This window comes from Paramisgurnus dabryanus, chromosome 18, assembly GCF_030506205.2.
Source record: "Paramisgurnus dabryanus chromosome 18, PD_genome_1.1, whole genome shotgun sequence".
NCBI lineage: Eukaryota > Metazoa > Chordata > Actinopteri > Cypriniformes > Cobitidae > Paramisgurnus > Paramisgurnus dabryanus.
The window spans coordinates 4,000,801-4,012,843 of NC_133354.1; the positions used below are offsets into that span (position 1 = coordinate 4,000,801).

The window sequence follows — 12,043 nt, forward strand, 5'->3', positions numbered from 1 at the left end:
GTCCACCTGATCAAGACACAAAATGTTTTATTAACACAAAACTGACATCAACATGACCAGAACGGCACAGAGAAGACAATTTGCGATCTTGCACTGTAAAATTTTTTTAGCATTTTTGTTAAATCAACATATATATATTTTTTACATTACTTTAACTTAACAAATTAAGTTAAACAATTTCAATTTGTTTTCATAATTTATGTTAACATAAAATCAGCACAGGTCAAAACTTAAAATTGTATGTTGAATTCATGCTGCATTTTTGTACAGTAGGGTACATACTGTAAATACAAATAAAAATATGCATTTAATATATAGAGTAAATGATTAAACTATGAAAAATATTTTGCTGCCTTAAAATGTTTTGTTGTTATAGCCTAAAATATAATTGAAATAAGTCAACTTCATTTATAAATTGTAGAATCTCAAGTCAAGATGAATAATAGTAAGTTGAAATTACTTGTAAATCTGAGTTGATTAAACGTAAGAATTTAAGGCAGTTTTTTTACAGTGTAGGTTTTGCTAGTTTTTTTCTTCTTAAATAAATAGCATATAATATATCATAAATATCATAAAAAGCTTTCTAAGGACAGAGGAGGACGGGGCACAAATGCTTTTTGACTTTGGCACTATCATTCAAAACATATTTAAGTTAGATTAATCATTTTTTACACAATCAACACATAAATCTAAATAAACACTTTTTTGTTTGTTTGTGGGACCTACAGTTATCCTACAATTACACCAAAAGTGACAGGATTGCAAATGTATCAATTTACCCCAAAGGTGGGTTCATTGTAACAAACAGAGGGTTTGTTAACGCATGCTAGAATTTTTTTCAATATAAATAATTCAATAAATTTTGGTCTATATACTAAAGGTGGATATTGTTTATATATCTGCCTATAATAGATCGATATCCACACATTCATTAATCCATGATGCTTCATATGATTAAAATAATATAAAGTTGGATTTGGTGACTTACACTCCCACCTCAGAGATCGAAAACATTCTTTGTGTATAAACACATCAAAACTTTTCACAAATTCTCATGAGATCTTTTGTCAGTAAGAGAAAAAGACCACAGATTGCTCAGCCGTGTATAAATATGCAAAGTAGCCATGTTACAATTACTCCCGCATTAGTTTGTGCCCCGCTCACCCCTACTTAATAAAAACAAATTGTCATTTTGAATCATTGTTTTTAAAATTACATTTTGCAGATTATGCAAGGTTTATGCAAATGTATGACCCAAAGTAGCTGTGTTTTGTAGAAAATCATCAGTAAAACTGTACCTTAAATATAAATTAGTGGATTAAAAATCAATATAAATACCTGTGCCATTGCAAAGGTCGGTATCACAGCACTTGGTTGAAGTTGTCCCAGTGGGGTCATTTATGCTATTTTCTTCACAAGTCATTACACACGATTTAGTTGTGGATATCTTAGTTGAACCTACAAAACAAAGCAAGCTTTCAGACAGTATAAATAAAGAAAACTATTTCAGTATGATAATATTCCTGTAGCGTTAGCAGTGCAAAAGCTATAGGGTTTGATGTTGGGAACAAACATAATGATAAAACGTATAGCTTGTAATGCACTGTAAGTCTCTAGAACTAATAAAAGTGTCTACCAGATGCCTAAATGTAAATGTTTACAAGCAATTCACATTTGATCATTTCCACTCTAATCCTACTTTAATTGTACGATATGACAGTAAATTTCTACATAAAACTGGACTTACCAAAAACGGTTGTCATTTTTAAACATTTAGTCTCTCCATCACTACATATCTTCTCTTCTGCCTCACAAGATCCTGACAGATCAGGTGTGCACTCATAACATTTGAGTGAGTGTGCTTGAGGAAAAACAAGAGAGAGGGAAAGATATTCAATAGTCTCTTAATGTCTATCAAATAATAGTACAAATTAATATATGCTGAGTTTTTCCTACATCCAGTGATGAAAATGAACAGAAGTAGAATGGAGATGTGCTGATCCATCTTTGCTTGTAGGAGGAATGATCAAGATACGTTTCAGTGTCTTTTATTACTGGTTAGAAAGGGGAGGGTTTAATGCGGGTTTTAACATAGTTGTCACTTTACACCCACTGCTTTGCACATTTTGTGCATCTCTCTTACCTGACACATTTATTAACTCAGTTCATAAAGATCTCACCTAATGAGCTGATGATCAGACTCAGTTGTGTTAGATAAGAGAAACATACAAAATGTGCAGACATGGACAACATGGATAAAAAAAAAGACTTCATGCAGTAGGCTTCATGTCCCAGCATCATAACATTTCATCCAGCAAAATCACTGTCACTTATTTATGTTATTTTAAGTTTTTACATATTTTTTTTTATTAACAATTCTTTATCAAACCAAATCAAGTCAAGATTCTGGATCATCTGTAAGGGTTTGGTTGTGCAGGTTTGGAGTCCAGCCAGTAAGTATTGCAATAGTACAGTCTGGACAGGCCAAGAGCCTGGACTAGAACTTGTGTATCATGCTCAGATAGGAAAGCATGCTTGTGTCCCTGGCTACCATTGGCTTTAGTGGCTCACCGGAAGTTTTACACAGTAAAGGTCAAAGATGGCAGCACCCACATTTAGCTCATAAATGAGCTGGATATATTTTATGCATTTTTTTGTATGCCACGCTTTTGAAAGGTTTTGACACATTGTTTTAAAGAAGTTATCAGACCACAGACAGCTGTGGTTCCAACATCATCTCTGGAGTTTTTTTTTTTTAATAAATGTGGGTGAGAATGGAAACTTTAACTTTGCCCAGTAAAGGTGTTGCTCTAGCTGGCATTAACCACTTTCCTCTGATGTGTTGCAGCTTGATCTTTAACAAACATCTTACACACTGGAGACAGGATGGAAAACATTTCAAAATCACACGCTGCTAGCTTTCCAAGACTACCATTAACTATAACATTTTATTATCTATATATAATTGTTGAATAAGGAATACATTTATTAAGTCCAGAGACAAAAAATACAGAAAGTACAAAAATACAAAATACATGTATCTGAAATACTGCCGCAGTGCGCTCTGTCATGTGCAGTATAAAATCACACCAAGGGCTCAGTTATGAAATTCAATACAAATGTCTGAAACGATTAAAACAGATATAACATTTTGACTGTGCAAAATGAAAGCTATTATACTAAGATGACTGATGATTAATAAACTCTACCCAATAAAACACTTCAATTTCATTATTGGTGAATATTTTGCTCTGAATGGACTTTGTCAAAGTTATTCATTCAATGGGACAAAAGAGCAACAGATTTTAAATACAGATGACTTTGTTTTTAGAAAAAAATTTATTTTTTGATTCTGAAACAGAAATGCATATTTGGAGTCTCCAATAATCAGCAAATTAAAGTATAAACAATCTCTAATGTAGAATCTGCTGTTTTTAAATGTCAATATCCTATAGTGTTAAATGACTAAAGGGCGATTTATAGTCGTGCGTAGGTCCTACGGCGTAGCCGCGACGGCGTAGGTTCCACGTCGGTTTTCATTTATACTTTTGCGTCGCCGTCCGCGTCGACATGCAAACACACGCGAAACCGCTGGTTGGCAGTAATCACGCGTCTAACCACAGTAGCAGTAGAAGTCGTCACAGAAGAAGAAGCTTAGCAAGAAAACGAAGAAGAAATAGCAACTTGTTGTGTATAATTTGAGAAGACCAACAATGATGGAAGTAAATAAACAGCGACTTATGTTGCAGTTTGAGTTAAATCACTCCTCAACTTGGCTCATCTTTGTTTTTACCGTCTCAAACGGAAATACCTATTACGCAGTTTTTTTACCTGACGGGAGGGGTTCTGGTGAACCAATCACAGCGCTTGCGGTCCGCGTAGAGCCAACGCGCTGTTAGAAATTTTGTGAGGTGCGCGTCAGGCTACGCAGAGCTACGCACAGGCTACGGATAGCCTACGACGCACGACTATAAATCGCCCTTTCTTCACAACTTTTAATCATCTTGAGATGGAGACACCCTCTTTTCTCTACTTGTGAAGACAACACATAACATAAGATTAACAACAATAATAACATAATGTGGAAAGTAATATAACAACTACACTATCAGAAAGAAAACTAAGCTGTCACTGACGGTACCTTTAAAAAAGGTCCTAATGGGGCGGTGGGGTTCCTGGACAGGGTTTATCCCATAGTCCCAGACTAAAATGCATATTTGAGCTGCCTTTATTTAAAAACACCTTGTACTGACATATCTTAACATATATCAGTGCTATTGTTTTGTCTCAAGATGCACATCAGTATTGTTTGTTTTTTGTAAGTGTGGCCAGATGGCAGAGGGAAGGTATGAGTTAAATAAATTTGAATAAGTTAATTACCCAAAGGGTTAATAATGCCTGACTACGCCACCCTGGGAATCTCACCCAAGGAATTTATTGAAAACATTATGCACAGGTTCCCCACTCTGTGGCAAATAGGCAATGGAGACAGAGGTACTGGTATAAAAATAGAGTATTTATTGTATTTGCAAAGTCAGAAGAAATTTAAAATGCATTCACAAGATGCATAAAATGGGACCACAATCACACAAATGGTCCAGAAGGACGACACAAGGAGCTGCAGCCTCGGCTAAATGACCGGCCGTACAGGCCTTTACTCTACGTACACTGCAAACTCACACCACTCCAAAAGCCCCAGTGCACACGGCAAATCACAGCACTCCGTGAGGAAACACCATCACCACCTAAAGAAAGACTTTATTTAGCCCTGCTCTTCATCAAAGGTCTGCAGCTCCTGTAAAACAAAATAACACAGCACACACACAAACACACACACACACACACACACACTCAAACAGAAACAAAAAAGATTTACAAAATTCAGGCAGGCAACACAGCTGACACTTAATGCCTGTCAAACACACAATAACAAAATTAACCAAATTAAATTGAATTAAAGAATAAAGAAACAAAACCAATTGTCACTGAAACAAACAGAAAGAAAACATATGTTCACGCCAGTACGCTGGCAATAATACAAAAATTAACCCAAAACAACAAGTAAATCACTGAAAACATAACTGGACCATATAAGTGCAAAAGCACTCCCACCGCATTAGCGGATTCACAAACGTATCAAAATAGGATTCACGTTCACGAACGCGAATATTCAACCCGGAACAAGACAGCGGTGACGTCACTGCATACCCTTATCGCTCTATAAAATAGGGGAAAACTAATCATGTTAATCAGTCGTCACAATACATTTCTGTAATAAACCCACATGAGGGAGACATACCGAATAACAGGCACAGGGACCCGGGAATCAGTGGAGGTGAAGATAATACTCCATAGTGGCAATGCAAAGCTTTAGTTTCAGTTTAATCACTCAGCTGGTGGAGCTCAGGATACACAAGGAGAATAACTTGGCATATACAGTCGTCATCCGCCCATACGCAGCATCGTATTGACTATGATAAAGGCATAAGTTACTAATGAAATGCAAGTCAGTCAACACGCCATTAGAACACAACGTTACCTGAATGTGATCGCATAAACAGATGAGACACGCCGCCGACAAGTCAAAGCCACAATATCTGCAGCCACGGAGATGTTTACAGTTGCAGCAATCGTCCTGCACAGCTGCAGAAAACCGACATGTATAATCCATGTTTTAAAGAGATGCACATAGCGGTAATAGTTTCACATACCCAAGATAACAACAGCCCTCAGTCCATACGCCGGAAGCGAAACGGGATACCGGGAAGTGACGCTCGTCTGGGTCACACACACGTATGCTGTTTATATATGCGTAATCCAACCCCCTCTATCGGCCCCAACCAATGAATAAACTAATACCCAATAATGACCTCCCGATCTCTACATGCCACATAAGGTATGTTTGTAATAACTACTAAAATGTCCTACTACTGTATAACTACTGTAAAAATGTCCTATATAAATAAAGCTTAATCTAAACCATGTCGCAATATGTGCCATTTATGTACAGATGTTTTTGTAGTGAAAAATGTTATTTAGACAGAAAGAAGAGAGAAATGGTTTTTCTAAGAAACTTTGACAGAATGATTCTTTAGGGGGCCAAAAAATGGTTTCTCTAACCTATATAATTGCTTTGGTGGTTTGTCCATTCCCTCAAATACAACCAACAGATGTGTTTACTAAATTAGCGCCTCTTTTGGCAGCAGGTGAAACTTCATTCAAAAGAAGCAGTAATGATTCATCATCTTTGTTAACGTGTTACATTAATAATAATAATAATAATAATAATAAGTTTATTTTATATAGCGCCTTTCTCAAACCCAAGGTCGCTTTACATTGAAATAGAAACACACAGTCAGATAAACATTACACATGAAACAAAGAAATTGAATACAACTAACAAAACAACAAACATTTAGTTAACAGACTATGAAATGTGTGGAGAGAAGTGTTCGTTAAACAGAAATGTCTTGAGATGGGTTTTAAAGAAAGGAAGAGAAGTACTGTCACGTAGAGGTTGTGGGAGGGAGTTCCAGAGTTTTGGTGCCTGGGCGCTGAAAGACCTACCACCAACGGTGGAAAGTCTAGTGCGGGGAATGAGAAGGAGGTTTTGGTCAGATGATCTGAGCAAGCGGGGGGGAGTGTAAGAAGTTAAGAGGTTGCAAATGTATGGAGGAGCAAGGTTATGGAGGGCTTTGAAGGTGAGTAGTATTACTTTGTATGTGATCCGGGATGAAACTGGTAGCCAGTGAAGCTGATGGAGAATGGGGGTGATATGGGCAGATATTTTTGTATGTGTAAGTAGCCTGGCTGCAGAGTTTTGAATATATTGCAATCTTTGAAGGGATTTGGTGGGGAGACCGAGGAAAAGTGAATTACAGTAGTCTAAGCGGGACATGACGAAGGAGTGAACCAGGGTCTGTGCATCACTGACAGGAAGGAAGGATGCACAGGGGCAATGTTACGGAGGTGAAAGAAGGCAGTTTTAGTGACTGATTTGATATGATGGTCAAAACTGAGAGTGGAGTCAAATGTAATCCCAAGGTTTTTGACAGTCGTGGTAGAGTGAACAGGTGAATCATCAATATTAAGGGTGAAGGTGTATGGTTTGGTGAGCATGCTTTTAGGGCCAACCAGCAGAATTTCAGTTTTATCTGTGTTTAGTTTAAGAAAGTTGTTTTGCATCCATGTTTTTAAATCAGAAAGACAGTCAGTGAGTGAGTGCGGGGGGGGGGGGATCAGAGGGTGAAGTGGTGGTAAGATACAGTTGAATGTCATCTGCATAGCAGTGGAAATTTAGACCGTGGCTGCGAATAATCTGACCAATAGGGAAGATGTATATGAGAAAAAGGAGTGGCCCGAGAACAGAACCCTGAGGGACACCACGAGTGACTGAGGACTGGGAAGACTTATGTGAACCAAGTGCAACAAATTGCTTTCTGTTTGTGAGGTATGATTGGAACCAATTTAGGGCTTTGCCAGAAACACCAATAGCAGAAAGACGGGAGATTAAGACATTGTGATTTATTGTGTCAAATGCAGCACTAAGATCGAGAAGGATGAGAATATTAAGTGAGCCGGAGTCCACAGACAGAAGAAGATCGTTGACTATGCGTAGTAGGGCAGTCTCTGTGCTATGAAACGGGCGGAAACCAGATTGAAAAGGCTCGTACAGGTTGTGATGGTGTAGAAAAGTGTGAAGTTGTGATGCCACCACTTTTTCTAATACCTTAGCCAGAAAGGGGAGGTTGGAGATAGGACGGTAGTTTAGCAGTGATGTAGGGTCAGAATTTGGTTTTTTGAGAATGGGTGTAATTACAGCGGTTTTGAGTGCAGCAGGGACATTACCAGAATTGAGACAGGCATTTCAAAGTAATGGGTTCAGCTAGGGATATGACACAGGCCTTTAGTAAAGAGGTGGGGACAGGATCGAGCTGACAGGTTGAAGAGTTAGACTTAACAATGATGTCGGTGATAGTGGTAGAGTCAATAGCTGTAAATTGGGAGAGCTGTGGGCCCAAGGGTGGAGGAGTAGTTTGTGAGCTGACATGGGTGCTAAAGGTGTTATAAATTTGGGTGATTTTGAAATCAAAGAACTGTAAGAAAACCTGGCATTGTTCAGGGGTTTTTGTAACACAGTCTCACCCCATGGCGTCAATATTTGACGACACTTGACCATGCGTCAATATGTTGACGCGGAGGGTATACCTTTCGCGTCATTTTTTGACGAACTGGGGACTTCAATACTATTACGTCCGTTGCATTCTCTTTCCTATTTTCTTACCATTTTCGCGTCGGTTTAGGGTTAGATTACGCAAAATTAAACGGTGTACGCGAAATTAAACAGTTGTCACCTGGCGTTGGGGTTAGAGTTAGGTACGCGAAATTAAACAGTTGTCACTTGGCGTTGGGGTTAGAGTTAGGTTTGGGTAGGGATGTCATTATGTAAATCTAACCCTAAACCGACGCGAAAATGGTAAGAAAATAGGAAAGAGAATGCAACGGACGTAATAGTATTGAAGTCCCCAGTTCGTCAAAAAATGACGCGAAAGGTATACCCTCCGCGTCAACATATTGACGCATGGTGATTTACGCATGGGGTGAGACTGGGTTGGTTTTAGAGCATGCAATGACAGGGGGTTTCAGAAGTTTGTCTACAGTCCTAAATAAGGTTTTTGGCCTGGACAGGGAGGAGGTGATGAGTGATGAGTAGTAGTTTGAGCGGGCAGTGTTGAGGGCGTCCCTATAGGTCTGGGTATGTTCAGTGTAGAGCAAAGAATGGATTGTAAGGCCAGTTTTTTTATATAGCCGTTCAAGACGGCGGCCATTTGCCTTTAGATGCCTGAGCTCAGGGGTAAACCAGGGACACCTACGGTTTATTGGTACAAGCCTAGACCTGATAGGGGCTAAGCCATCAAGCAGGCTGTTCAGGGAGTCATTATACATTTTAACCAGGTTATCCGGGGATGAGTTCTCATCCAGGGCAGATAATGGTGAGGCCTGTATGGAGGCAGCTAGCATACTGTTGTCCATTGACCTGATATTACGACCAGTAATAGTTGTTTTCTCAGAGGAAGTTGAAGTTTTGACAGAATGAAAACAGCATTCAATTAACTTATGGTCAGATATACCAGAGAGGGAACCAGAAACAGAGATGTCATTAATGCCAGAGGAGCAGAGCAGATCGAGAGTGTGGCCATGGTTATGGGTAGGAAAATCAACATGCTGTGTTAGATTAAAAAAGTCCAACACAGAGTTAAACTCAGAGGTGTAAGAGCAATTAACATCCACATGTATGTTAAAATCCCCTAACATAATCATGGCAGAGCAGAGAGATGAGATAACAGTGAGAAGTTCATTCAATTCAGACAGAAATTTAACAGATGGTTTTGGGGGGCTGTAGATTAACAGTAGTAAAATGGGTATGGTGATAACAACCTTCACAGCAATGTATTCAAAAGATGTCACTTCGAATGGCCTGAGTTCTTTAACAGTCAGATCAGAGCGGTGTACTACTGCCAACTCGCCTCCTCTCCCTACCAATCTTGGTTTGGCTATATAACAATAGCCAGGGGGAGTCGGCATATTTAAATGAATACAATCGCCAGGTTGCTGCCAAGTCTCTGAGATACAAAACAAATTCAATTTTTTCTCAAGGATAAGATCAATTATTATGGATGTTTGTTTGTGATTGATCACGCGTTTAGAAGAGAAATGTTAAAGTTCTGATTTGACTTGAGGGAGCTGCTGACAGTCTGGTGGGATAACGCAGGTTTTTTGAATTTCTTCATACAAGTGATCGTATGGCTTCAGTTAAACTGCACCTATTTAATTGCTATTTCACTCTCTTCCTGAAACACACTGATTTTGTACAAAACTCATAGATTTGAAAAGCTCTGTGTCCCTCAATAGCCAACTAATCCGTACGTTGTGATTGGCCTGAATACCCCTGATGTCAGCTGGAAATGTGACGCTCCTTACCATGTTTGAAAGATTTTCTTACAATGCAATGAAGGAGTTAACTTACATGCCGAGTTTGAAGCGGGAGGAATTATGATAATGTCGATCTTGTTTACATCACCAATCCCAGGAAGTAAACTGTTGCCTAGAATCCGTGTGTTTGTTGTAGTCCAAGAAAAGAGATTTACGTTGGAGACGATAACTTGCGTCATCATTAATTTAGGGGTTTGTAAGAACCCAGAAAGGAAAATGTTATTAAAAACAAAGCAGAGATGTGTATATTTTGGGACAATGCATTTAGTGTGTTGTCCTTAACTAATGTCACAAGAGTGACGATCTTTTAGGCGGAACCAAAAGTTGGGAAAGTTTTGGTTCCGCCCGGATGTTTCCGTCCGGACCGGTAAGAGAAAACACCGGACATCCGGTAGCGTCGCGAACGCTGTAATCAGCCAAACTACACGCAGCTGGGAGTTATTAAGAGGAGCGCCGGGTGATTGGAGGAGAGCAACACCCAGGAGAGTACTTAAGAACAGTTTAAACCACGGTCTTGGTAGTTGTTATCCCTGTTGTGTTGGTGTGTATCGTAGCGCCGAGTTGGGCTCGCCGGATACGCTATTTGGATTGCTGTACTTGCTCTTTCTCTCGTTTTGGTTCGTAGATCTACCTTGCTAAGGATATCGAAGACCTTATAGGTTAAACCTTAGACGGATACTGAAGCTGGATGAGAGAAACGAAGGAAGAGGAAACTTACCATTGTGAGTATACACCGGTGGAAAAGTGGTGTTGATGGCTGGAAAATGCCCTGTCTATGCATCTGGAGCTATTGCAGTGTGAAGTCAACCTAGGACGAAGGAAGTACAGTAGATGTGAGTAACAAAATCCCGTGAAGGAGGTGTGTTGCATGTACATTGACTTGCAGATCGTTTGAGTGTTTTCAAGAGAGAGTGAGTGGCCCTACCCCTGAACCAGCGTGGTGGGTGAGCCGAAGGGTCTTTGTGTGAAGCAGCTACAGTGGCGAAAAACAAACACTAGGCCGTGTTACCATCTCCATATCCTCGCCCAGAGCGAAGTGAAGTAAGACGGGTGTCTATCGTGTGCACTGAGCGTGGTGGGTGAGTCTTTGGATGTAGAAATTTTCACTTGAAGTGGTGCTGTGTAATGCTGTGTATTGCAGTGAGATTGCTGTGTCTTGTGACGTAAACCCGCCTCCAGTCACTCGTCCTGGGACGACGAAGAGGAAAGCGGCCCTAGATAAAACCTGTATGTGATTATGCTGTAGTGTGTTTCAGTCTTCTAAATTACGGAGTGGTATCTCAAAGTACCTCTCGCAGCCAACGCCTGGCGGACTTGTGTTTTGGAGTGGCGGCGAAGAACTGTGCGGTTGGCGGTGTGTGTGAGTAACACATATAATATTGTTACCTTACCTGTGTCTTTTTCATCATCACAGAGTTAGAGGCGAGAGAGATCCGCCGCCCCGAGGTCTCGAGGAAAGGGCGCCCCGGTCCAGTTTTCGATTGACCAACGGGTCTCGAGGAAAGGGCAGCGCTCGACCCGGTGTGCCGGCGTGACGTTCTCGCCCCTCTGTAAGCCAACGAGCTCGCCGAGAGGGTCTTGGTCCCCGGCGTCCCATTGAAACCACCGTCCGGTCGACGTATTGTGTAGCCAGCCAGCGTAAGCCCGCCACCCTGTAAAAATACCATACGAATTGTTATGTCTGTTGATTGACAGGGAAGAGGAGTGTGTCAGGAGAGCTGCGGAGAGAGTTATCCTTATCCAGAAGCTGTAGCCAGCGCAGAGGTGAGAGAAAACCTTGAAACCGATTTACTGTGTTCCTGTGTCCCAGCAGTCATCTGTGGAGAGAAAGAGAATTAGCGGGAACGCCGAGATACTGAGCTGTGAAGAGAGCCATACCTACCCAGAAGCTGTAACCAGCGCAGAGGTGAGAGAAAACCTTGAAACCGATTTACTGTGTTCCTGTGTCCCAGCAGTCATCTGTGGAGAGAAAGAGAGCCAGTGTGAACGCCGAGATACTGAGCTGTGAAGAGAGCCATACTTACCCAGAAGCTGTAATCAGCGCAGAGGT

At 40.4% G+C, this 12,043-nt stretch overlaps 1 protein-coding gene across 1 annotated transcript in view; it reads right to left on the reverse strand.

Annotated features, from left to right (window-relative positions):
- Window positions 1-2,010, reverse strand: part of LOC135721526 (ly6/PLAUR domain-containing protein 2-like) — a 58,225-nt gene extending 56,215 nt beyond the window's left edge. The window contains exons 1-3 of the mRNA XM_073812558.1: window positions 1,957-2,010; window positions 1,748-1,861; window positions 1,339-1,458 (exon numbers count right to left, since the gene is read on the reverse strand). Of these exons, the coding sequence (XP_073668659.1) occupies window positions 1,339-1,458; window positions 1,748-1,861; window positions 1,957-2,005 (283 nt within the window). The 5' untranslated portion in view covers window positions 2,006-2,010. The remainder of the gene's footprint in view (window positions 1-1,338; window positions 1,459-1,747; window positions 1,862-1,956) is intronic.
- Between the last annotated feature and the right edge of the window lie 10,033 nt (window positions 2,011-12,043).